Genomic DNA, 26407 nt, shown 5'->3' on the forward strand with positions numbered 1-26407 from the left:
CATGTGCACCTCCAGGTACTCGCTCTCTGAGCCTTTTCCTGTGGGACATCGTTGTGCTTGGATTTCTCTTTTCCTGTTTCGTGAGTTTTCCCCTTATAATAAATAAAATATGATTGTTTTATCCTTAGCTAGCCTGGTTATTTCAACATCATGTTAATGGCATATACCATATATTCAACAAAAATCATAGAAGAAGAAAACTTCACCAAAGTAAAACAAAGCCATGCAGATCAAAGAAGCTCATAGAGCACCAAATGAACAAAACCAGAAAAGAAACTCCTCCTGGAATATTGCAATTAAATCACTAAGTATGAAGGGCAAAGAAGCATACCGAAAGCAGAAAGAGAAAAAACATAAGTCACATATAAGGGAAAACCGAAACCCTAGACAAATGACTACAGGCAGCTAAGGAATGCTAGGAGTGGGAGAATTGTCTTCCCTGGAGATGAACCTCCTAATTGGTTATCCAATATCAGGTACTCAGGACTATATATATGCAAATGTAAATAAATAACAATAAAAGATAAATCAACTGGTATTTATATATTTATCTGTTTACATATTTATGTAACAATAACAGTTAAATAAAAAGAGGCCTTCAACTGAAGAGGAGGCAAGGAGAGCATGGATAGGCTTGGAGGAAGGAAAAAGAAGGAAGAAAACTATGCAATTGTATTTTAATTTAATTAAACAACAACAATTAAAATAAATAAAAACTTTTACCTCATCTCTCTCAGAAATCTCTGATGCCCTCAAAATTTTATCTGCATGCCAGAGCACTCTAAACCTACCATAGCATTTAAAACACACTATGTTGTCATTTTCTTTTTTATTGAAAATAGATTGTTTTTCATACAATACAACCTGACCAGTTTCCTCTCCCTCTATTCCTCCCAGCAATCTTTTCCCCTCTCCCCCAGATCCATTTTCTCTCTGTTTCTTTCACCTTCAAACAAACAAGAAACATTTGGTAATAATGAATACCAAACTTGAGGGAAATAATAGTCAATAAATGTGCTATGAATAAATAAATGATCATGTGAATGATTGGATGAAATTGGTCATTTGGGGAACACAAATTAAAAGACAATTAGGAATGAAAATATAGCTATATTACTGTATTAACTTGGTTTCTGAAGACATAAGTACAAAAATAAGGAAGATTGTCATTTGTTAAGTTTGTTTTACTATAAAATAAAGATATACAAATTTTATTTTCAAAGTTATAAAATTCCTACCTCTGTAATTGGGTTGACTAGCACACTCCAAACATACCTTTTTACATAAAGAATTTTTTATCTTAATACTTACTTGATCATTTTTGAAACTGTGACAAACTACTAATAAAAGCACTCATTTATAGTAATTTGATTTTATTCAATTCTCCTCCTGAGGCAAAAGCCATCATCCAAGTATGGCTTCCTTGGTTGTTACCAGTCTTTATTAGAAGAATAGATATTTTTTGTTTAAATATCAAAATAGAATCTCAGCTATTAAAATAGAATCCCATTTTGCATTTCTGAGTTAGCACAAGACTATAACAAATATTTCAAATGCTGGGAGCAGATATAACTAAGGGACACCCACTGATACCTGCCCTAGGAGAGTCAGAGGCCCCTAGAGCAGAGGATAGAGTATGTGAGCGATAGTTATGAAAAAGAGAAGGTTTTTTCCAGGTAGGAGATAGAACGCTCGGTCAGGATCTACGTGGGTCTTTATACAAATATTGTTGCGAGTGCACACATTAACATTTTCCACACGTTCAATATCAGGTCTCTCCTTACAGTTCATGTTGGTATAACAGGTGCATTTAAAATGCTCAGAAAAGTACTTCAGGTCTCCAACTCTAGGGTTACCAACGACTTCAAACTTCTCATTTTTCGAAATAATTTCTAAGTTCTTCGGATTCAACTGAATATAGTGATTTGAATTCTTGTCTTTTCTTGTACAGATTCCTTGATGGCTGCAAAGTGTTTGGCTGCACATTTTGGCTGCTAGGGTGACGTTGATTATGTATGGATACAGGATAGAGTTCGCGTATTTGTGTAGGGCTGGACAACCTGTCTGTAAAATAATAAGGCCGTCAGTGAGTACAGAAAGGCTCACATTCCTGTGTAAACAGATATCTTATAGTAACTCTTAAAATCGAATGAAGCATCTGACTGAACAAGTGACACAAATACCCATTTTCACTCAGACAAGGAAGGTTATTCCAACTATATTTTAACATCTGCAAGTTCTGTAGGTCATTTATTTAGTGCTGCAGAAGTATTGGTTAGTTGAAGCTTAACGTACCCCAGACTTCATCTTTCCTGATAATTCATGAATTAATCAAGAGTATGGATTTTGCAACTGTTAGACTCGGACTTTGAGGTTTGCTTGCCCAACAGTAGTATCACCTTCATTAATAACCATGTCTGCCAACCTAGCATGCCTCAAGTTTTGTAGATCTTAGGTTGCTCTCTGGATCACGTGAGGAAAATTAGCTAACTTGGTTGTGCTTCAGTTTTATCCCTTGTAAAGTAGGAATGATTTTGCAGGCTGCCTCATAGGGTTATTGTGAAGACAACTGATAAGATGTATGCATATGAGACCTAACATTTCTTCAGCTAACCCTCAATAGGTCATAATTAATTTTACAAATGAGTTAAACATAATTAAACAGATTCAAAACTGATGTCTCAAAATGATAAAATATGTTCAACTTTGTACCTTGTAGCTAAATGTTACACAGTCAAAGGTGTGCATGACAGTTCTTTAACAAATTGTGTATGTAAGAGAGATGAAGGGCAGAGTGGTCCATCTTAACATCGCTGTTCTTTTTTATTATTATTATTTTTTAATTAAAATTTCCACCTGTCCCCGTTTCCCATTTCCCTCCCTGTCCTCCCAAATATTGCCCCCTCCCCCCACTCCCCTCCCCCTATCCCCACTCCTCTTCTCCTCCCCCCACTCCATTCCCCCTCCCTCTCGATACTGAAGAGCAATCCATATTCCCTGCCCTGCAGGAAGACCAAGTTCCTCCCACTTCTATCTAGGTCCAGGAAGGTGAGCGTCTAAACAGGCTAAGCTTCCACAAAGCCAGTTCACGTATTAGGATCGAAACCTAGTGCCATTGTCCTTGGCTTCTCATCAGCCTTCATTGTCCGCCATGTTCAGAGAGTCCAGTTTCAACCCATGCTTATTCAGTCCCAGTCCAGCTGGCCTTGGTGGGCTCCCAATAGATCAGTTCCACTGTCACAGTGGGTGGGTGCACCCCTCATGGTCCTGACTTCCTTGCTCATGTTCTCCCTCCTTCTGCTCCTCATTTGGACCTTAAGACCTCAAACCGCTGCTCCAAATTGAGTCTCTGTCTCTATCTCGATCCCTTAAACTTGGTCAGAGGTCATTACAAAAACATTGTTGATTATGATCTGTCGTGATCTACAGTTCTACTGGATGAGGCAACTGTGGTAGCACACTGACAGGAAAAGCAAAAGCTCTTTGCCCCTGACTTGAATCTATTGGCTATTTTCTTTGCATTGAGACTCTATTTTTGCTTCAGTAATGATCTGGAAAAGATATCTGCCCTCCTGTCCCCAGAGCCTGTGACTGTGTGAGCTTACAATGGAGGAGACTGTGGATATGGTTAGAAGCCAAAAAGGGAAGTAGCTGAAATCGAGCCTGGAGAGCCAGCTACTGAAACATTCCACCATAGTTCTGTTTCAGTTACAACTTCCAAGTTCCTACCTTGAGTTTCTTCCCTGTAGTCCCTCAACAATGGACTATGATCAGGATGCATAAACCAAGCAAATCCTTTATCCTGTAAGTTCTGGTCAGAGTGTTTTCTCACAATAAAAACCAAACTAAGAAAACTAGCATAACAGGTTCATATGAAGCTCTTCTAATATTCCATTTGTGTGGAATGATGTATATTTGCATTTTACATGTGATTGACTTTTTATCATTCTGGTTTTACATAATTAGAAAGTAACTATACTTTCTTTGTAGACTCAAATCTCTGTGTTAGCTGCTTATAAAGCACCAATATTTTAATTTTTTTTTTTTTTTTGGTTTTTCGAGACAGGGTTTCTCTGTGGTTTTGGAGCCTATCCTGGAACTAGCTCTTGTAGACCAGGCTGGTCTCGAACTCACAGAGATCCGCCTGCCTCTGTCTCCTGAGTGCTGGGATTAAAGGCGTGCGCCACCACCGCCCGGCCAATATTTTAATTTTTGTGTAGTTTTTCCTAAACACTATTATATTCTAAGAGTTTATGGTCTATGCTAATATTCTTAAATATTATATTCTCAGTGCTAATGATACATTTAAAAGTTATACCAAGTTCAAGGAGTATTGGAGCTATTTTCAGAGATAAGGATGAGACAAAAGGTAGATTGTGGGAATGAAGATTATTTGAAAGTCGTCTTTCATCTTCTCTATGGAAAGATTGAAACTGGCAACCTAAGAGGTGCTATATAACTAAACCCACACTAGCCAACTTCAAGTTGCCAACCAATAACACTGAATGCAGAGTTGTGATGGAGGAAGGTCATTGGTTAAATAATAAAGAAACTGCCTAGGTCCATTGGATAGGCCAGCCCTTATGTGGGTGGAGTAAACAGACAGAATGTTGGGAGAAAGAAGCCGAGTGAGGGAGTCGCCATGATTCTCCCACTCCAGACAGATGCAGGTTAAGATCTTCCCTGGTAAGCCAGCTCATGGTGCTACACAGAATATTAGAAATGGGTTAGATCAATATGTAAGAGCTAGCCAATAAGAGGCTGGAACTAATGGGCTAGGCAGTGTTCAAAAGAATACAGTTTCCGTGTAATTATTTCGGGGCATAAGCTAAGCCATGTGGGCAGCCGGGTGCCGGGGACGCAGCCCCGCAGCTAGTATGGGAGTATGATGTGAAAAGCATCCATTCTAGAGTATTCCACCAATGCAGATACAACAGATATACATAATCTCAGGTACTGGGATGAACATGAAGCAAAATAATTGGTGTATTGTACGCATTAGTTATTTTTGTACTTAGTGAAATTTATTTATCGTTTGATTTTTAATAATGACCATGTTTAATAATTGCCTCACAAGAATCCCAAATATAAAAAAAAAACAAAAAAAAAACACGTCTCATAAGGTAGGACTGGTAGAACTGGTTTCATCACACCACAGGATCAGATAAGTGGAGTGGAAGGAGATGGCTTACTTGATACTTTTTGTGTGTCAATTTTAACAGCTAGGAAAAGGGTATGGACTGGCTGTTAGAGAGGCTAAGAAGACCCTTCATGTGAAAGTAAACGTACCCGGGATTTATTCTCATAACCAACTTCCCAAAGCCAAGTAGAATATCAGGTGATTATATGCTCATCAATAGAAAGGCAGAGACAAGTAAATATTTGGGGCTTTTTGGCCAGCCAATAGAGCCAAATTGCTAAACTCTGGGTTAAGTGGCCGACTCTCTCTTAAACCCTTTTCGTCAAGATGGCGCCGAAAGCGAAGAAGGAAGCTCCTGCCCCTCCCAAAGCCGAAGCTAAAGCGAAGGCCTTGAAAGCCAAGAAGGCAGTGCTGAAAGGCGTCCACAGCCACAAAAAGAAGAAGATCCGCACATCGCCCACCTTTCGGCGGCCCAAGGCCCTGCGGCTTCGAAGGCAGCCTAAATACCCCTGGAAGAGCGCACCCAGGAGGAACAAGCTTGACCACTATGCCATCATCAAATTCCCCCTGACCACCGAGTCAGCCATGAAGAAGATAGAAGACAACACGCTTGTGTTCATTGTGGATGTCAAGGCTAACAAGCACCAGATCAAACAGGCTGTGAAGAAACTCTATGACATCGATGTGGCCAAAGTCAACACCCTCATAAGGCCCAACGGAGAGAAGAAGGCATATGTTCGGTTGGCTCCTGATTATGATGCTCTGGATGTTGCCAACAAAATTGGAATCATCTAAACTGAGCCCAGCCGGCTAATTCTAAATATACACTTTTTCACCATAAAAAAAAAAAAGATAAGGTGGACAGCAATCAACACTGCTTCTCTGTCCACACACACACAATCAGCCTCGACTTAGCAATGTTAAATTCACATTTATTGACACATACACATATACACACAAGTATATTTGCACTGAAACTTTCTTTTATTCAAGAAATTTGTAAAAATGATGATAATTCTTAATATGGGGAATTAAATTCTAGAGACCTATTGTCTGACATTAAAGCATCATGTCAGAAAACTGAAATTGCAGTCCTGGTTTTGCTACTTACAACACGGAGCCTAGAGAACGTCAGTTAATCTCTTTGAACATCTGATTCCTGAAGACAGGTATAATGTTTTCTACTTCATAATAAAAAAAAAAGTGCAGTATATCTTAATTTGACAAATAGCAAGCATTTACTTATGGCCAAGCATAATGCTAAATTCCTTAAGACAAAGTCCTCAAAAATCATTAAGGATAGAATTATTTTCTATTTCATATACCAATACCTTACCTGTGCACGTTGTGCTACAGATATAGAATCCCATATTACAACTCCACTGGTCCCCAGAGCAACAGCTTCACCAATAGTGTTCACAAGGTCATTCTGATAAAGGTGATACAAAGAGTTAGCAGGGAGTAACCAGTGCAGGCATTTACACAGGACATATTCACCAAGCAAAGCATGCTGACCTAGCAATAATGCTTTAAAAACTAATACAGTCTTTAAATCTTTTACTCTGGCATTTCTTTACTATATATATTTAATGCTTTCTGCTAGAAAAAGACCCAGATTTCAAGAAGAGGAGGAGAAAAAGGAGGAGAATGATTAAAATATTTTCTACATTTTGCAGTACTTTCATGGCTGCTGACAGACCATATGACTATATTAAACGCTAAAAATGTACTAATTTTGCCTTCTTCAGAGAACATAGAACTACTGATATCTATATTCCTAAATGATACATAGAGCTGAATTACACTTTTGAATAACATTGCATTCCTGTTGACACTATTTCTGCACAATAGCACATAACTATAATTCTTTGATTTACTCACAAGAGAAAGGAACTCCCATATCCGATCAGAGAAAACAACACGTGTGTACAGAAAAACAGGAAGTGGATTATTTTCCTCACGCACTTTAGACATCCTGATGCCTTCCACTACACGGTAGCGGTTGTAGAGTTTTGCATTTGGAGATGATTTCAATTCTCTCTTCAGATAGGTTGCTGGGTAAAGGGCTGTGCTTTCTTTCCATATCCAGCCAAGATTATTATTTCTCTCTATTTCTATATTAGGACATTTTCCTCTGTATCCTGGATCTAGGTAATCTTGATAATTATAGCAATCAGGAAAAAGAAAAAAACCCCAGAAGTATTGGGGTCGAAGTTTTTTCCCCAATTTTAATGTCTCTTCCATGTACTTTCTTCCTGCCAATTCAAATTGTTCTTTGGCTTTTATGGTGGCCTGTACAATGTTCGTACCTGGATTTTGGGTCTGTATCAACTGAATAGACTTATTCTTATAAATGTCCTTTGGTGTCCAGTTTCGTTCCCAGGTGGGCCTCCATTCTTCCCAGTCAATGACAGCTAGGCCCAGTTGGTCTACTGGAATGTAATGCTCGATGTCAGTCTTAGCTTTGTCCAAATGCTCCTGTAAATTCCCTGCCTGAGGTACTCCTCCAAACACTTCCGTTTGTTTCTCATCTATATGTGGATACTTTCCAAGTCGGTCAATATAGAATATTGTGACAGCCTGCCCTGTGGCAGTTTTTCGGGGACTTCCAGTTAAAGAGAAGAAACTCAAATCCAATGAGTGATTAACACTTCCAATACAAGCTTCAGCTGGAACATTCCAAGCCCAAAGGAAAGTCTCATTTGGCATAAGTGGTGCAGCCCTATAATCTACAGCCAAGGAACATGGACTCAAAAGGAAGATTATTACCACTACCTGGAATGTATCCTCAGACTCAGCGAAACTCTCCCTAAAGAGTTGCTTAAATCTCAACCCTCCCATCGTCGAGACTAATTACTGTGCAAACACTTATTTCTTCTTACACAATTAGGTTTGTACAGTATTTGATGCAAAAGGTAAGAAAGATAGAGATGAAGTCACCATGAGGAATAACAGTATGATGATTGCTTTATGTTAAAGATTATACTTCCTGAGTCACATTTCAGGAATATTTTTGTAGCACGTTCAATCATCCAGAACTGAAAAAAAAAAAAAAAGACAAATATGGACTTCACTGTAGCAGGGATAAGAGCTTTAGCAAATCCTCAATGTTTTATGAAGAGAACTTAATTTCAAAAGAAAGAAGGTCTACTATTGTGTTTAAAGTAATATATTTTTTCTCTTCTGTATGATACAAAATCTGTAACAGTCAACATTAGTCTTCAAAAATCATCCCTGATTCCACACAGAACTGAATGTAACTATTTTCTCTTTTATTATGTATATAAAATATTGTATCTAGCAATGTTTTAGCAAAAACAAGTTGCATAAAGATAAATTCTTATTTATTGGTCTTAAATGACCACTCTGTAATGATCAACTAAATTTTGAAAACAACCTTTCACAGATTTAAATTTCTTTCAGGTATGAAAAAAAATTATTTTTAACTTTGGAAATCATAAAACTCAATGCATTCACTTAGATTGAGGGAGTCTCTTGAAGTCAGTCATGAAAACATAGACACACAACAAAAATGCACCCAAGAAGTTGTACTTATGAGTATAGCATAATGATCAAAGCAAAAGAGGCTATCAATTTGAGAATGAGGGGACACACGGAAGCAGTTGTGGGAGAGTATTTGGTAGAGACTGAAAGTAAAAAAGTGAAGAGAAAAGTAATGTCATCATTTTAATTAAAAATCTATAAAAATTAGAGATTATGCATTACTAGCACAATAATACCAAAGAAATACTTACCAGGAGTCTTGATCTAGATAATGCAGAGGTATTTGGGGATAATATCAATAAGCAAAGTCTTCATCAAAGACTGAGATTAAAAAATAAAAGAAGAGGAGAAACTTCTTTAGCAGAAATCATTCCAATTTGTAGAAATTTAGGGGAAACCCATACAGTTGCCACACACACACACACACTTATCACTGGTTTAGGTCCTCATACTTTCAGATATAATAATCTAGATATGTTAGTTGGACAATTAAAAAGTAATCAGTAGACTCTGGGTTATCAAATATTTGTGGAAGTTATCACCACAAAATAAGGGTGGAGCATCTGTATTTACAATAAATCACACACTAGTAATACTCAAGAGATTGCTATGCTGCTGCTTTAACCTCAAAAGAGATCCGTGTTATTTTGTTGACAGAAAACAGGAGAGTGAAGTGTCCCCGTCACAGATGGTTTAACCAGACTTTCCACGTTGAGAACATCTTTAGACAAATCTAACTAGAAAGAATACTTCAAAGCTCACTAAATATCACTTCTGCACCCAGTCATTGCAGATAAGACGGAGCTAATGGCAAATATGATGACCCAAGTCTATTTATGGCGCTTTTTCAAATTGAAGATCTTTCCTGTCAGGGACATACCTGCCACAAATTCAATTGAATAGTCGCAATGGTCATTTCAATAATGATAATAAAAGTAATAACTGATGTATACTAAGGTGGAATAAATTGTGATGGAATGGGCTACAGTAGGGGGCACCAAAGTGTGAAGGTAAATGATAAGGGTGCTATTCTGTGGATGCTTTTTATTAGTTATCCCGTGGTGGCAATACAAACTTTCTGGTTTTTCCTCATCTCTTGCACAGTGACCTCTAGGAAGAAAGTTATGGATTCTGAAGGGGCCACCAACTGAGTGTCTTCTCATGTAATGAATTTGACACTAGTTAACAATAGGTAGAGCCCACAAACTGGCATCTCAGTTACCAGTAGGGATCCTCTACTTCAGATGACAGTCACAACAGGCAATTTTGATCAACCAGCTACACAGAAGGCTTTACAGCCCCTCTCCTTGTGCTTCCCTTTTAAAGTGACTCAGAACTCAAGAAAACAGGTTTAAGGATCTGTCGTAACAGACGTTACAAAAGATGGATGAAGAGATACGTAAGATCCAATTGGGAGAGGCAGGAAAAAGCTTCATGCTTTTTACACCCAGGATTCTCTATTGACCTGAGTCCTGAAAGCTCCCAAACTCTGTTTTTTCAGGTTTTTATAGTGACTTTATTTTTGAATAGTTATAATGCAAGCATCAGTAAATATGCCAAAATGAGATTGTACAAGACAGAAATGATTAAATGCCTATAAACAGGGAGGAGGAAGATAGGCAAGGATTGCCATTCTCCGTGGCCTTTTTATGGAATCTTCTCCCAAATGTAATGTGGAACAGGACACTTCCAAAAAGGGGTTAGCCTTGTGATCTCTAATTAGATAAAGGGAAATCAGAGAATAATACCAGTTCAAAAGCAAAGCCCAGGGACAATTAGAAAGTCTATGACTTGCAGCGGGAAGGAAGCTGTGAAGTGGGAGCTAACAATGAAAACCAAAATTTATGTCTTATAATGTCATAGTTATGTACACATCTGTATTGCGCTGAGGTATTCATTTACATGCACTGAGTAAAAATACAAAATACATATTTATACTGTTGAATCAAACAAATCACTCTGGTTACCAAAATTTTGGAGGCTGATACATTTAAATCTGAATCCTAAAAGCTACTTACTTAGTCAAAAACAAGCCGCTTAATCTTTTCAACAACCAAAAAAAAAAAAATCATTCAAAGAATTCTATGATGAAAATATCTGAACTACTATACTAAACTAAACAAGCGTTTCTGATAGGACCACCGGACTTAGTCTCAGTGTTAGCTTACCCAAACTACTAAATTTCAGTATGCTTAATGCTTACTTTCTTAACTTCAAAATACAGCAATAACTGGGCATCTGGGGTTAATAAGATGTTCAGTAGTTAAAAAGCGTGTACCCTGTAGCTCCAACTCCAAGGGATACAACACCTTTCTTCTAGCCTGCATAGACACACACTAATATTTAGATAGAGACCAAAAAGACTTACATGAACATAATTTTAAAATAAAAATAAAATGTATAGCAAAATAACAATTCATAGGTTTATTGTGTTAAAATAATGTACATAACGCATTCAGCCTTCTACCTGTCAAAGGTTCAGAACGCACTACCCTAAACCACAATGAACTAAAGATTATTGAGCAAAAGCATATGACAGAAAATTCTCTGGTATACCTCAGGGCCAAATATCCATTATGTAGATGCTAAACTCCCTGTTCTAAGAACACATTTCATAACCGGACTAGGAATGACTGGTAAGTCAATACCGAAAAACTTACTGCACAGTCCTTACTATCAACTGGTTTCTCTATGTCTCCTGGTCGTGCCCCCACACTTTGCTTCCTCTACAAGTTTCACTGCTCTCATCTGTTTCCTCATAATTATTTTTTGCTTAGAAAACATACTAGGATCTTGGTCATGGACATTTCTTTGGAACTTCATGAAGGTTCCCATGTACATGGAAAAAACACATTAAATAAAGGTTTTGCTTTGCTCCTATGTACATATTTATCAGTTCACTTCATCAGGATCTCCCGATACAGAACTTCAGACACAACATAAGGCTTGTTTATTTTGCTTTGGTTCTAGCAGAATGGGTTACCATCGCTTGAGATACAAGGTTTACTCTACAGACGGCAGCTGACATTTTGGAGACACCAGAGTCAGCAAAAAAGCAAGATACTATTACTACATCTGCCTCCCAGAGCTCTGGAGAGTATTGGCAATTAAAGCAAAGTTGTTACTGGAGCATGCGCACTTGCTCAAGAGAAAATTCATGTATTTGTTCTATCCTACTTGCAACCATGGAGTCTGCTAATCATACCTGGAAACCTGTGGATTTTTAATCTCCTCTGATAGTCCAATCACAAATGAACATAAAATTTCTATGAATATTCAAATCATGTTGGGTTGAGGGATGAAAAACAATTGATTCTGCCCTAGCATTCATATTCTGACCAAATTCTTTCAACATTCACTGCCTTATAACTACATTTCCAGAGGTCACCACCGACCTAAGGGAATACCCCAAGTCTCACACTGCCCTGAAGACACTGCACTTGATTTTATAAACCTACCTTCTACCCTTGGCAAATCCCACTCTTTGTTCACTGTCTGCATGTTTGGTGGACAGACTAAATACATATTCAAATAAGCATGCTGATGCTATGACAGTGAAAAGGTTTTAGTAACTGTGACCATTCTTCACTTTCATATTCTTTATGGAGTGATTTTATCTAAAGGACTAATTTTCAACACGGGTAAACCATTTGTTCCAAAAGCACTGTAGCACTCTTATTAATTTTATATCTTGTAACAACATGAGTAGCCAGGACAAGCAGAACAGAAAAATAGAAATTTTAGGTATTAAAAAAAAACAAGAAATTAGACTTAAAAACTTAAAATATTACCTTAGCTTTTATAAAATTTTTGGCTTCAATTATGAGGCATAAACACTACTGTACTGGCTTTTAACTATATTGACAATATCTGCCATTCCTAAATTAAGAGGAATTTGCAGGAAGTTGGGTAGATTTGATACTGTGACTTAAGAAGCTATTGTGCATGTGTGCGTGTGTGGATGCGTGTGTAAGTGTGTGTGTGTGTGTGTGTGTGTGAAAGAGAGACAGAGAAAGAGAAAGAGAGATAATAACTTCTTAGTAGTATAGTGGAAAATATAGACTTTGTTGAATGATAATTCTTTTAATCACTTTCAACCAAAAGACAAGTAAATATCAAGAAGTTTATAAAAAGAAATCATGCACTGTTACCTTGCTGGAAAGAACCTTATAAAGACCTGCTCACCATCTGCATCTCCTACCTCACAAAGGAAACTCTTCTTCATTCATGTGAACCATAGCTAACCTAAATCTACAGCACTCCTAAAACAGGTAATGAGAAGACCATACCTACAAGTGACCTCATAGTTTAGATTTCACAGCAAATTCTAAGGTCCTAGAAGCAGATGACATCACAAAGCAGAGAGATACTCCCAAGATACTTTATTTCCACCTCTTTCCCCCTACATTCAATTCTCCCATACTTATGGAAGAAATTTTTTTAAATAAAAATTCTATATTTTTTCACGTTTGATGCAAACCTGACAGATAATTACCCATTTGAATCTTCTCAGCTTTGCATGTGTTCTTCCACTATGGGCTCACTTTCAGACATGTGACTTTCCAATTAACTTTATTTTTCCCTAAGTCAAGCATGAAATTGATAAAATTGCATCAGTTTCCAAAACTCAAGTCCTATTAATTTATCAACTTGATAGTAATTTTAACTACTATGGAAAAATGTGAACTAGTTTTTGGATCTTTGAAGGTGAACATATGGTAGATGTATCATAGAATACCAAAAATAATAATAATAAAAAAACTAGATGGCATAGAACAACATCCCTCTAGATTTCTTTCTCGTGAGTTCTCTTCATGCCTTGGGAAAACTCTCTGAAAGCTCAAGGGCTATTCCTTGATCAGAGGCAGTGGGAGCATATTTTTCTTTTGTTAATATAAACGTGATCATGATAGTATATTTTTAATTTAATGTTGCAATTAAAACCATGTGATTGGCTTCATAGGACTACCCAATCTTCTTGATAAAATTCTTAAGTACTTCTAACATTGGTAGACCAAAAATCTGGACTGTACCAGACCAGGGAGATGGCTCAATTTCCCCAGTTTTCTTCTGTTAATCTGTCAGTTGTCAGTTTAGTTCACAGAAACAGAACTTGTTTCTTTTTTATATTTAGTACACAGAATGCACTTAATTAATCTACATTGTTCCAGATTGTTTTTACCAACAATATTTTCCTTGTCCCCACTCTCCTCTATATGTAAGATGGTAGCATGCATGAAAAGCAAATTTTACTTTAGGATGTTTTAAATTGAGCTATCTATGGTGAACCAAAAAATTTGTTTTTATGGGAACACAACACTTCAAGGAAGTCAGGCCACAAGAGAACAGATCAGGTCATGATGCTTGCTTAGCCCACGTGATGGTTCTCAGGAAACAAACTGTGTGATCCTGAGAGGAACCTGTATGAAGAAATCTTCATGAACCAGGATTCTATCAACATAGCCAAATAACTCAACTTCTGGGTGGATTGCTCCCATTTGGCTACCTCTAAACATCTATGAGAAAGAGCCTGCTAAGAAAGCACCGCATTCGGGCTGGAGAGATGGCTCAGAGGTTAAGAGAACTGACTGCTGTTCCGGAGGTCCTGAGTTCAATTCCCAGCAACCACATGGTGGCTCACAGCCATCTGTAATGAGATCTGGTGCCTAGAACACTATATACATAATAAATAAACTAAAAAAAACTTTAAGAAAAAAAAAAGAAAGCACCGCATTCAAAGATAGAATTTAACTGCCTTCTTTCAACCCAACTGAAATGAATTTAAAGCTGGTAAAATGCAACTGATATCAAAAATTTGTTTTCGTTTTAAATATATTATTGGAATAAGCTACAATTTAATAAACAACAAACAAAAACAAAGTAGTACAGATGTAAAATCCATGTATGTTACAGTGTTAGATCGTTACATATTAAACTAACCAAACAAAGTGTGAGATGTTTAATAATTGACTTTTAGCTTTATAAGATCTGGAACCATCTAGAAGACAAACCACTGAAAATGATTGTGATTGAATATATTCTGTCCCACAGTAGCACAGGTCCTTCAAGACCCAGATGGATTTGCATGTTTTCTTTCTGCCCTATCAGAATATTCACTGTATGTATGGCCACTGGGAAAGAATCCTAGAAGATTAATTTATTTACTCATTTCTTTCTTTTTCTTTTTCTTTTTGTTTTTTCGTAGGTAGGGAGAGGAGTGGGGTATTCAAGACAGGACTTTTCCGTGTAGCCCTAGCCATCCTGGAATTCTCTCTATAGACCAGACTGGCCTTTAACTGAGAGATCCTCCTGCCTCTGCCTCCCAAATACTGGGATTAGATTAGAGGCATGTGCTAACACTGCCACATAGCATTTATTTCTAATGTAGTTGGAACAATTTAACTATGCCTTTAAGGACATCTAATTACAAAAAGACATTTTTACCACCTAGGGCAGTAGTTATCATCCTTCTTAATACCGAAACCCTTTAATCCAGTTCCTCATATTGTGGTGATTCCCAACCATATTTCATTGCTATTTCATACCTATAATTTTAACGCTATTAGAAATCATAATATAAATATCTGATATGTGACCCCAAAGGGGTTGTGACCCCCAGATCAAGAACCACTGACCTGGAGGTACAGCTGCTATAAATAGTTATTTCCTGGTTTACCTCATGTATAACTCACCAGCTAACCCCCTGGGGTGTACCTAGCTGTAAAAGGGTAGATTTATATGATGGCAGACCAATTTTTATGCCTATACACCTACTATAAGTCTTCTCCCCCAAAAGTTTTGAACTCCAAAATCATTCAAGGAAAGAGTGTTGCAGTGATTGTCTTAACTCAGTATTCTGAGGGCTTGTATTGCAAGAGTCAGCTTTTATACCCAATCTCTAAAAGACAACTTTTCAGTGCTATGCTTTCATAGTGGAGTCCCTACAATGAGAGAGAGGGGAGGGGAGATGGGGGGAGCACTACAACGAATGTTGTTTCAGGATCTATGGTCTGTGATCATTTATCTGTGTGGACTATCTATAGTCAAAATTCCAAAATTTGTAATTTTAAGTAGAATAATATCAATTTTGATGCTTTAGGGTCTGAGAAAAGAATCCAGAATGAGGATATTTTCTGGGGAGGATAGATTAGTGAAATCAATAAGAACACCAAGGAAAATAGTGACCACCTATGAATTTTAGATCTTAGACAATACTTCTTAACAGCCAGAAAATATCAAATCTTTGAAAGAAAGTCTTTGTTGGCTATTGGAGCCAGGTGCTGTTAGGGCTACCATTGAAATCTCACATTCCAGGAGTCCGAAGGTTTAAAGATGCACATGTATCAAAATAATAATAGTCAATACATAAATGAATAGCCAAAAATTTAGAGATTAATTATAGATTTGCAAGATATTTGCTTATGATCTATGTGCAGCACATTGATTGAAATCAGAAAGTAAAGCTATCATTTAAATTATGCATCATTCCAGTCTGTGAACCTTATATCACCTAAGAAAGATAGTTATTGAAGGGGTAGATATATTAAAAGCAATTTTTGGTTGCTGATTTTCATTATAGCCCCACTATAAGATGTTATTCTGTACACATAAAATGATTCAGAAGCATGATAAGGCTCCCAAATTTGATTTACTGCCTTTACAATGTGGGTGTTTATATATTAGCAAAGTTCTATGACTCCTAGAAATTTCCTGGAACCTTTTGCTTGGGAAAAAACAAAAATTAGCTTTGCCAACAATTCACTTGATTAAATCAATTCATTTAGTACAGGGTAGGTACCCCCTATGGCCTTAACTGGTGATCAGAGAATCTCAGTGTGAAAGTGCATGGGTGCCTAAAAACTTTCTCTCAGAACGCAAAGCACTTTTTCCATGTAAGTGTGAGGACCTGGTTTCCAATCCCTGAATGCATGAAAAGACAGACATGCTGGCGTATACTGACAATCCCAGTACTGGATCTAAGTTCTGGATGGAGACAGGAGAATATGAAAAATTTGTAAGCCAGTTAACTTGGTGTGAAGAGCAACAAACAAATGTCCTTGTCTATAACACTGTGAAAAGCAGGCAGTGACACTCTGATTTCTACACACAGGAACATACACACACACACACACACACACACACACACACTCACACTATACTTAAAGCCAGAAGATCAGTATGCTGTAAGTCAGTGAAAGATTAACTCTTCAGTAATTCTTGTCGTTTTGGAAGCTATAATCTCCACCAAGCCTTTAGATAGCTATTTATAAGCAAATGACTTGGCAACAAAGCTTATCTGGAACTCACATCAATCCTCCTGACTCTGCCTCTTAAGTGCTAGGATTAAAGGCATGGTTCACCACATCTGGCCTGTATATCCATTTTTTGATGTCCTATTTCTTGTCATCCCCAAAGCAAGATGAGACTGTGGACTCCAGTGAATGGATCTGTGGGTTTAGCTGAGAGTTTTTGTCTACTCTCCTATAACCTCCATAAAATTTTCTTCGGTGACCTACTTGCACCTCTTTCAACAGTCAGACAGCCTTTGAGGGTCAAAACCTAAAATCCATACAAAATTGGAGAATTCTGGGGTGATCAAATAGCCTTATTGCTTCCAAATAACAGTGTGCACACTGTTTTACTCGAGTTCTCTACAGCAACTGAACAGATAGAATGAATACATACATTTCAAATGGGATCTATTCAGTCGGCTTACATAACATGAGCTATGTGGTTCAACCTTGGTTGTGTATACTCTAAGAAAACTGGAAGTCTTTAAAAGTCATCCTGTATATTCAAAGATGCTGCTCCAAGTATTCAAGCCTATCTTCCTAAGGGAGCTGCTTCTTACCAAACCATGATTTCCATCCAAATAACACAAAAGAGCCCAAAGTCATGTGAGACACTTGAAGCCCATAATTTTCTTCTTTTTGAGGGATTCTGAGTCATTCAGAATGAGAAATAGTGACTACTATATTTCATAGATTCCAGAAAATGTGTGTTTTAATTGTTTTCTTATATTATGTCCCTTACAATGGATAGTTTTTCTTGGTTCAGTTGGGAGTATTTGTCACTGGTATTTCTCATGATGTTTAAAATTATGGTGCCTCTTAAATTGGTGGCAATTAGAGTCATAGATATTTGGTTGGTGTGAGTTGCAAAGAAATGAGCTGCTTTATTTATTTTTTAACAAAATTATCTTTAATCTTTAAAAAATGGTAAGCAAACATGAGCTTTGGTCATAAGGAAGACTTATCCAAGAACACCTTAGTGTAGCTATGCCTCTCCTCTGGACTACAGGGAGAATCAAAACTTAACAGTTTTCACGGAGGCTCCACAGGAACCAAGATGATTTAGTGATAGACATTTAGACTGAAATAACTGTAAGTACAGGATTTCCTACATTCTCTGCTCAATGTGGTCACAACAGAGATTATATTTTGTTAGATTAGATCATATCATTATTCTATTGCTATAATAATCAGAGAACTCTCTCAATGAGAAGGAAAGCTTACTACCACACAATAGCATTTTGTTTTCCTGCTGTAGGGAAAGCTTCCTTTTGGTAGGAGGTAAAGCCAGAAATGCGCTGACTAAACAGAAATGTGATGGTGATCCCTGTAGGAGCAGACTGAACTGTGAAACACAGATGCCTTAGTTAGTTACCTCTAAAACTTGTTGGGGGCCAGAGGTCCTTGTACTCACAGAGAAACACTAAGAGAGCCAGTAATGTTAGTCATGCAAGGGTGTCTCCTCAGTGGAGGAGATAAAATCAAATACCTACATTCCAGCCAAAAGGCTGAGAGTAGATATTATTAAATACCTGGTGACCTTTTTTTCTATCTGTGGAGGCAAACGCCACCCACCTTTTTCCTATACAGATATTCCAGATTCTTCCCTCCATTACCCACCCTTAGGGGAGATGTCACAAGTGCCTTATGACCTGCTGATCTCTTTGCTATTGGCAAGAGATCATATTAAATTCTAGGCCTTGTAGCTCTAAAACCCAGTCTCATGGCCATATATACTTTGTACAAGAGTTTCTCTGTAGTCACACCTTGAGCTTTACTGTGCACCTGGAATTGGACTGACTCGACTGCTTGTTGTCTGGAAACCTTTTCCCAAATTACTGTATTTTAAATGTGCTGACAACAAACTGTCTAGTATTAGACTCCGCAGAGTATGATCCTGATTGATGAAGTCAATCTGCGCCCAGTTTTGATCTCTTCTCAAGGCTTGCTTCCCTACCTGACACCTACAAAGACCCCCTCAAATACTGTAAATTCTGATCTGAACCAATTATCTACATAAGAAATAATAAGACTTGCAAATCAATTAGTGGAAGACCATGAAGGAGGCATTCACGGTTCTAAATCCAGTGTTTTTTGACTGCATCACTGTTCAGCGGAAAGCCTGACATCAACACAGAGGGAACAATTTCCTTGTAGTTTGAAAGTGAAAGCTTTTAAAAGAATTTATTTTGATAAAGTAGGAACCTTAAGTTCTTCATATACAAATTCCATTTCAAATCATAAGTCTGAGTTTTTATTTTCTTTTAATAGAAGTCCAGACTTTTCAGCAAAATTTATTTGACTTTGGAAAGACATTTGACCTCAAGCATTTCCATTTTTCTCCCTGACAATTATTCAAAGAGAAATAAAAGTAAAAACAATATGCAATTTAAGTTTTTTTCCCAAAACCATGGCAGAAATCCAAAAATCTTGTAATAGTTTTGGTTAAGAATTATTTAAACGTACCTAAAAAGATAATTCTACATTTCCAGAAAAAATGTCAGAGAAATATTTCATTATAGAATTTAAATACTGTATAAATAAGTGATATATATATGACGGACGTGGACCTTTTCTCACCTTTTTCTGCATTTGCCTAATGTTGTTATATTTAAGCCTTTAACAACCAGATGGAAGTACAAGTTGAAAATAGAGCATTATGTGTAAGCACAAGGCCTGGTGCTTGATTTTCACCATCAAACACACACACACACACAGAGGGAAAGTCTAAATAAACAGTATGTCAATAAAAACAGTGTTGTTTAAAATGGAAAATGACACTGAAGAGTACCAATGCTGTTACTAAAAGAAGCTAATTAAATTATAGACTCGGAGAGATCCCTTACCCTTCATCTGAGGGAAATAAATTCTAGGAAGACTATAGTTCTAAACACGAGATGTAAAACAGCAAAGCTAATGAAGCTAACTATGGTGCCATCTAGATCACATGAGCGACTGGTACAAGCAAAGATTTTTAAGTAGGACAAAACACACAAACATTACAGAGGAAAAAAAGAAAACCTCATCAATAAAGCTATATTGAAATTATGGACTTCTGGGATAGGGTAAGAGTATGTACTTACCTTATTATATATGAATTCCTTTGTTCAACCACTAGAAGAACCAAAAAATAAGAAGGGAAGAATGGAGAAGTTAAGAGGGCATCTCATCTGTTCTTCACACATGCCAAGAGAAAAGAAAGCTTCCGGACTCAGGGAAAATTCTTGATGAATCTGGATTGGACCAGCACTGACTGCTTACAGGTATTCTTCAACTGGTTCTACAAGTCTCTAGATGAACTTGGAGTTGCTTGTTATGTAAATCAACATACATATATTAAATATTATACAATTTTAAAATTAACAAACTTTTACCAAAACAATGTAAGTGAAATCTCACAAAAATTATGCTGAGAAGAGAAAGCAGGTCCAAAACAGTACAATATAATTTTATATAAACACATTTGCAGAGCAGTAAAACACATGTAGAAAGATAGAGTCAAATAATAACGACTTTGATGAGGTCCTAGATCTTCATCAAAACTCAGTGTGAAAATGATTTGAACTATAGATGTGTGACTGATACACTTTGTCAGTGAGAAGACTAGATATATATGATAGCAAAAATCATCATCACTGATTGTGATCCAAGAGTGCTACGCGGTGTGATGGTATAAATTAATCATTAAATTGCAGATGAATTATTTACCTAGCTAGCATAACTACAAACATTTTAGGTTGCAGAGATCATCTGTTATTATGCGTAGTAGTTATTTTCCTCATAACCATCAAAAAGCACCTGACCAAATCTTAATGAATGATTTACCATGGCTTACAGTTACAGGGACGTTTACTAGGATGGGAAAGGCATATGAGACAGCTGGATACCCTGCAACCATATCAGGAAGCAGAAACTAATGAATGCTGGTGGTCTGACATCTCCCCACCCCGTGTGTGTGTGTGTGTGTGTGTGTGTGTGTGTGTGTGTGTGTGTGTTGTGAGACTGGGTTTTGTAATAGATCTGACTAGCCTGATACTCATTAGGTAGCTAATGTTGGCCTCAGCATTATTGGAATCTTCCTATTCGGGCCCTTGAGTGCTCACTTTACAGCTCTTGCCCATCTCACTTTGCTGACCATCGTACATTAGATCATAAAGATACCCATGTGCTCTGAGCTACCATTGCCCCAGCACATCTTGCAGGCAGGTCAGGTTGTCGGTCATAGATACTATGCCTGGGTTGGTGTCAACCTCACAGGTTCCAGAAAGCTTCCACTGCAATAAGCTTCCATATAGTCCACTAAAGGCCCGCCCATTCCAGTCATTTCTCCCAGTCCTTTCTTCCCACTCTGACCTGATCCCTCCTGTTCCCATGCCCAAAGGCCCCCCCCCAGCCTACCCTCAAATTTGCAGAAACTTCTTAATCAGGAGTTTGTGATGATGCCAAAGGGACTGTGATCCCAGATCTCAACCTTGACGTCAACCAGGTTGTGTTCCTGAGCCAGTCAAAGTTGACTTGGTGGGACCCCAGCAAGTTGCCCAGGCAGCTGAGTTGGGAAGCTGGCTCTGGCTTTGGTTGCTTCAATGCACTGGAGTCTTGCTACTCCACTGTTGGGGCAGCTCCAGTCTGCACCTGTGTTTCCTTCCTTCTTCCTTTTCATTAAATTTGTTTCAGCAGAAACTAAACCTGAGCAGTTGACTGAACTTTCACACTTGAGTGGGTTTGTACTGGTATTTTAAAACTTCCATGAGAAGTAATAGAATGTAGTTTGTTCCAGTCATGAAAATGCTTCATAGCTCAGATATCTAATAGACTGGAACTTTGTAAAGTCTCATTTTCCCATGGAATATCTGAGTGCTCGTGTTTCCATGCAATTCCTATCTGTGGTCGTAACCCTGAGGGCAGTGTCACCAAGTAAGCCTTTTATGTCGTTAGATTATGAGGGCAGAATCTTAATGACTTAGTGGTTTTATAAAGAAGATCTTATGAGCAAGATAGATATTAAGTGTTCTTACCACACACACACACAAACACACACACATGCATGCACACACACATACACACATACACACACTCACACATGCGTTAGTAGTTTTATAAAGAAGGTCTTAGAGAATTGTCTGTTCTCCATGTGGGGACACAGGCAGATGTTTCCATAAGCAGAAATTAGACCCAGAGACTAAATCTACTGTTCCAGAAATATGGAAACCTCCTTTCTATTTAAATAGTACCCAGTGATAGTATTTTGCTATAGTACTTCAAAACAGACTAAGAAAATGTAACATACTATTTGTCAGAAAGTTAAGAAGGGGAAGAAACATAAGAACTTAAACCGTTAGTCCACAAACAATGCAATTTTGTGGGATGGATCCTCAGGATTTCAAATGTGGCATGAGTTCAGCATCGCAGATATCTGTTCTCTGATGTGCAGGGCATTAATTTTCTCAGTAGCCAATATGAAAAGGACTAAATGACCAATGGTAAAAAAAAAAAGAGATAAAATAGTAGAGAAATCTTGCCTTTCCTAGTGGCATGAGAGGCACCTGAAGGACAAGTTGCCATGTGCAATCAACCTGATACATAAATGTACATCCTTCATGATCTCCCTTATAAATGATATCTGGAATAAAATCCATTGACACCAGGAGGGAAAAGATGGTTGCTGAGGGCTGAGGATCAATGGTAGAGGAAAAAGAAAAGATATTGGCCAAAGGCACGAAGTTTCAGTCATGGAAAATGAGTAAAAATTAGGAAATCTAATCATGACAGTATGAGTGTAACAAATTCTATTTTAGATGATATACTTGAAATTTATGAGCAAGATAGGTATTAAGTGTTCTTACCACACACACACACACACACACATAAACACACTCACACATACACACACATACATACACACACACCGCATGCCTCACACACATACACATGGTATCAATCAGTCCTGCCTGCGAAATGTGCTGGGACAACGGTGGCCCATAACTTTTGGAAGTGGACAACCAATATGTCTGACTTTACTTCTAGGCGCAATCCACAAGAGGGAGCCCATGCCTGCTGGTGGCCAAGTCGGTGGAGCAGCATTAGTGGCAACTGAAGTTCGAGGTGTCTGCCCACCCAGAGAAGACTCTCTGATGGGTGAATCTTGGATAGTCAAGGCCCCAAGACCACAGATTCCAGAATATCCTCTGTTACTGAAGTGCCTTTGTATGTTTGCCACTGCCATCTTTCTCCGGTGTCTGTCATGGTGTGAATGGGTGTGGGGAGATTCCCACTGCCTGGATGCGGTGTATTTCACTCATGAATACATTCTGATCTACTGGGCATTTTTGCCTATGGGATTGTTATGACGATGATTTCTTCCTAAATTGTACTGTATAATTCATAATAATGTCACTTTAAATAGAGTTTTTGAGACTAGAAGGATAAACAAGGAAGTGTCACACAGCTAGAACACATGAGTTCTATTGAGAAGCCATATAGACTGTGGCTTAGGTTAGTGATTAAGGAAAACAACTGAGTCCTAGTAGCCCAGCTAGCTTAAATTCTTTTCTTTTATTATTAATATTTTTTTTTTTTTTTTTGGTTTTTCGAGACAGGGTTTCTCTGTGGTTTTGGAGCCTGTCCTGGAACTAGCTCTTGTAGACCAAGCTGGTCTCAAACTCACAGAGATCCGCCTGCCTCTGCCTCCCAAGTGCTAGCTTAGATTCTTTTAATGCTAATGTTGGGAGATGTGTTCACAGGTTTTGGAGTACAGCATAACGGAAACAAAGCTTTGAAAATAGCAAGTAAGACTAAGATGTTTTTGTTAAATAGCTCTGAGATGAAAAGACCCAAGAAGATAACCTAAAGATTTAGAAAGATATACAGTTGAGTGAGAAACTCTTTAAGGTCGGGGGACAAGAACCCTTTGTCTTGTCTACCATTAGCTGATGTACCTTTCCTGCTAGATTTGATTGACGACCAAAAGAGATGATTAATTCCTTATACCCATTTCTGCCCTCAATCTTCTTTTTTTTTTTTTAGAGTTTGAAAATGATTTCTTTTAATGCTATATTAGCAGAAGTTTGATTTTTATGTCTCCAGATATACTGCTTGATGAATTTCTCTTGAAGTTCAGATAGAAAAAAAAACAAAAACAAAACTGAGGTCCCAGGGAATCATATTAACATGGTATTATTTGCCTTTAGGTTACACTGAATCAAGGTGAAAAAGAACCATAAAAGAACTCTAGGGAATGCTTGCAATCAACACTAATATGGGAGCAAGTCAAAAGTATGAATTTATCTTTGCAAATAAAGTATAAATTTACCTTTGCAGATAAAATAAAATAATTATGCTTTTTGTTTATATTTTGAGTAATCTCATTTGATTGTCTTTTCTCCAATGGACTATCAAATTTTCTTTTTTAAAAAAGATAATTTTTTTATGTTTTCAGTAGTCTGCCTTACATGCAAGACTGTACAACAGAAGAGAACACCAAATCCTGCTATAGCTGGTTGTGAGCCTCCATGTAGTTGTTGAGAATTGAACTCATGTACCCTAAAGATTTAGAGTAGAGCTGACTGATTCTTTTAATATATAAAAGTTTAGGTTTGTGATTCCTTTAAGATTTGTTATAAGATTACCTTTCAAGATAAGTAATAAAGTGATTGATTCTTTTTTGTAAGTGCAGTATGCAGCCTGCCAACAAAAGAGCTGGCTGAGAAAAAAATATTCTTGGCTTGCTCATATTCTGTTAATCTGTAACAAGTTGCTTAAATGTAAATGTGTATTGGTTCTTGGGAGACTTTGTTTTAATCATGTAAGGGAGATGAAAAACATGTTTTTATCTGTATTCATTATAATATTCACTTGAAAAATAGAATATAACCACATTGCAATTCCAATATTGCTTGAAAAATTTGCTGGGGTATATAAGCTGTACAAAAGAAGTATACAACAAAAGAATAAACAAGGAAACCATGAAGAGAGTATCTTTTCCCTTAACCACCATATATATATATATATATATATATATATATATATATATATATATATTAGAGAGAGAGAGAGAGAGAGAGAGAGAGAGAGAGCAGAATCTATGGATTCCTTTGAGTCCTGCACTGCTGGAAGCAGACTCCCCAGGCAGTAGTACATGCTCTATACTGCCGGGCTAACCAAAAGAAGAGGCTGGCTAGCCCAGAAACCCAAGGTAGAACCAAAAATGACTGATCTTTAAAAGAAAAAGAAAAGCAATAAAATTATTCTTAATGATATTCTGGTATATGATAGATGGGTGCCTTGCCCAATTATCATCAGAGAGACTTCCCAGCAACAGATGGGAACAGATGCAGAGACCTACAGCCAGGCATTACTCAGAGTCAGTCACATTGGAGGCTTCCATCAGGCCCCTCCCCTCAGAGATAAGAGGAACTCCATGGAAGAGGGGGAGGAGAGACTGAGGGCTTGGAGGACACCAGGAGAACATGGTCCATGGAATCACACGGGTTTACATAGACTAAAACGACAATTACAGGGCCTGCAAGGGTCCAGACCAGTTCTTTCTGTCTTTGCTAGGGCTTTTGGCTTGGGATTCCTAGCAGTGGGACCAGGTGTATCTCTGACTTTTTTGCCTACTCTTGCAACTATTTTCTTCCCATTGGGCTGCCTTGTCCAGCCTCCATATGAGGGCTTTTGCCTTGTGTTAATGTAACTTGTTTTGCTCTGTTTGACTGCTGTCCCTTGGAGGCCTTCTCTTTTCTGGAAAATAACCAGAAGGCATGTGGACATGAGAGAAATGGGAGCTAGGAGTAGTGGAGGGAGGAGGAACTGTGGATGTGATGCATTTTAGGAGAGAATCTATTTTCAATTTTGTAAAAAAAAAGATCATGAACATATTAAGTTGGATCATTTCTATTGCTTCTGCAACTCCATCCTACTTCACATTCTGATAAATCAGTTCATATATCCTGTCCATTCTCAGTCTTTATCAACTCCTTTCATTTCAATAACTAATTGATAAAGACATAGTTTAAAAACCGAATCATAACAGCAGCAGAAGCTACAACTTCAAGTCATGCAAACTGACCGCAACTAATCCCAAATAAAAAAATCTTGTGCTAAGTCTCCATTGTTAGCATTTATTCACTCAGTATTCAATGGGCTATTCTGAAGTCCCAGGTGCTGTCTGTCACAAGAGAGATACAGCTGCAACAAGTAGTTCATATCCCATCTTTGGGGTGCTTATATTATAGGACAGTGCTGGGAGTAAAAATACTATGTCATGGATGCTGTGCGTGAGTCAGGGGAATGGAACACACCTAAATAGTATGTCATGGACGCTGTGTGTGAGTCAGAGGGAATGGAACACACCTAAAAAACTGGCAGTACCTTCCTTTTAAAGTCCCAAATTCTCGCTAAATAAGAAGGTGAACCCAAAGAAAAACATATAGTCATCCTCCTGGATATTAACCTTCATCAGGCGATGAAAGGA

The 26407-nt window shown here is 37.7% G+C and overlaps 2 protein-coding genes across 2 annotated transcripts; one reads left to right on the forward strand and one right to left on the reverse strand.

Moving 5' to 3' along the window:
* Positions 1 to 1617: 1617 nt before the first annotated feature.
* On the reverse strand, positions 1618 to 7981 carry LOC130862659 (hyaluronidase PH-20-like). Its single transcript, XM_057752415.1, has 3 exons — positions 7022 to 7981; positions 6477 to 6569; positions 1618 to 2064 (listed from the first exon to the last, which is right to left on the reverse strand). The coding sequence occupies exons 1-3, from the start codon at positions 7979 to 7981 to the stop codon at positions 1618 to 1620; spliced, it is 1500 nt and encodes a 499-aa protein (XP_057608398.1).
* On the forward strand, positions 5468 to 5973 carry LOC130882423 (60S ribosomal protein L23a-like). The gene has a single exon (XM_057782463.1). It carries the CDS (start codon positions 5468 to 5470, stop codon positions 5933 to 5935), a length of 468 nt encoding a protein of 155 aa, XP_057638446.1. The 3' UTR covers positions 5936 to 5973.
* Positions 7982 to 26407: the final 18426 nt, after the last annotated feature.

The sequence above is a fragment of the Chionomys nivalis genome, chromosome 1 (genome assembly GCF_950005125.1).
Source record: "Chionomys nivalis chromosome 1, mChiNiv1.1, whole genome shotgun sequence".
Lineage (NCBI taxonomy): Eukaryota > Metazoa > Chordata > Mammalia > Rodentia > Cricetidae > Chionomys > Chionomys nivalis.

Excerpts from the sequence above, each read along its gene's own strand:
- LOC130882423 (XM_057782463.1), top strand. The coding sequence starts at position 5,468 with ATGGCGCCGAAAGCGAAGAAGGAAGCTCCTGCCCCTCCCAAAGCCGAA.
- LOC130862659 (XM_057752415.1), bottom strand. The coding sequence starts at position 7,981 with ATGGGAGGGTTGAGATTTAAGCAACTCTTTAGGGAGAGTTTCGCTGAG. Across the intron at positions 6,570-7,021 it reads TATGGGAGTTCCTTTCTCTT|AATGACCTTGTGAACACTAT; the intron begins GTGAGTAAATCA and ends CACCTTTATCAG. Across the intron at positions 2,065-6,476 it reads CTGTAGCACAACGTGCACAG|ACAGGTTGTCCAGCCCTACA; the intron begins GTAAGGTATTGG and ends ATTATTTTACAG.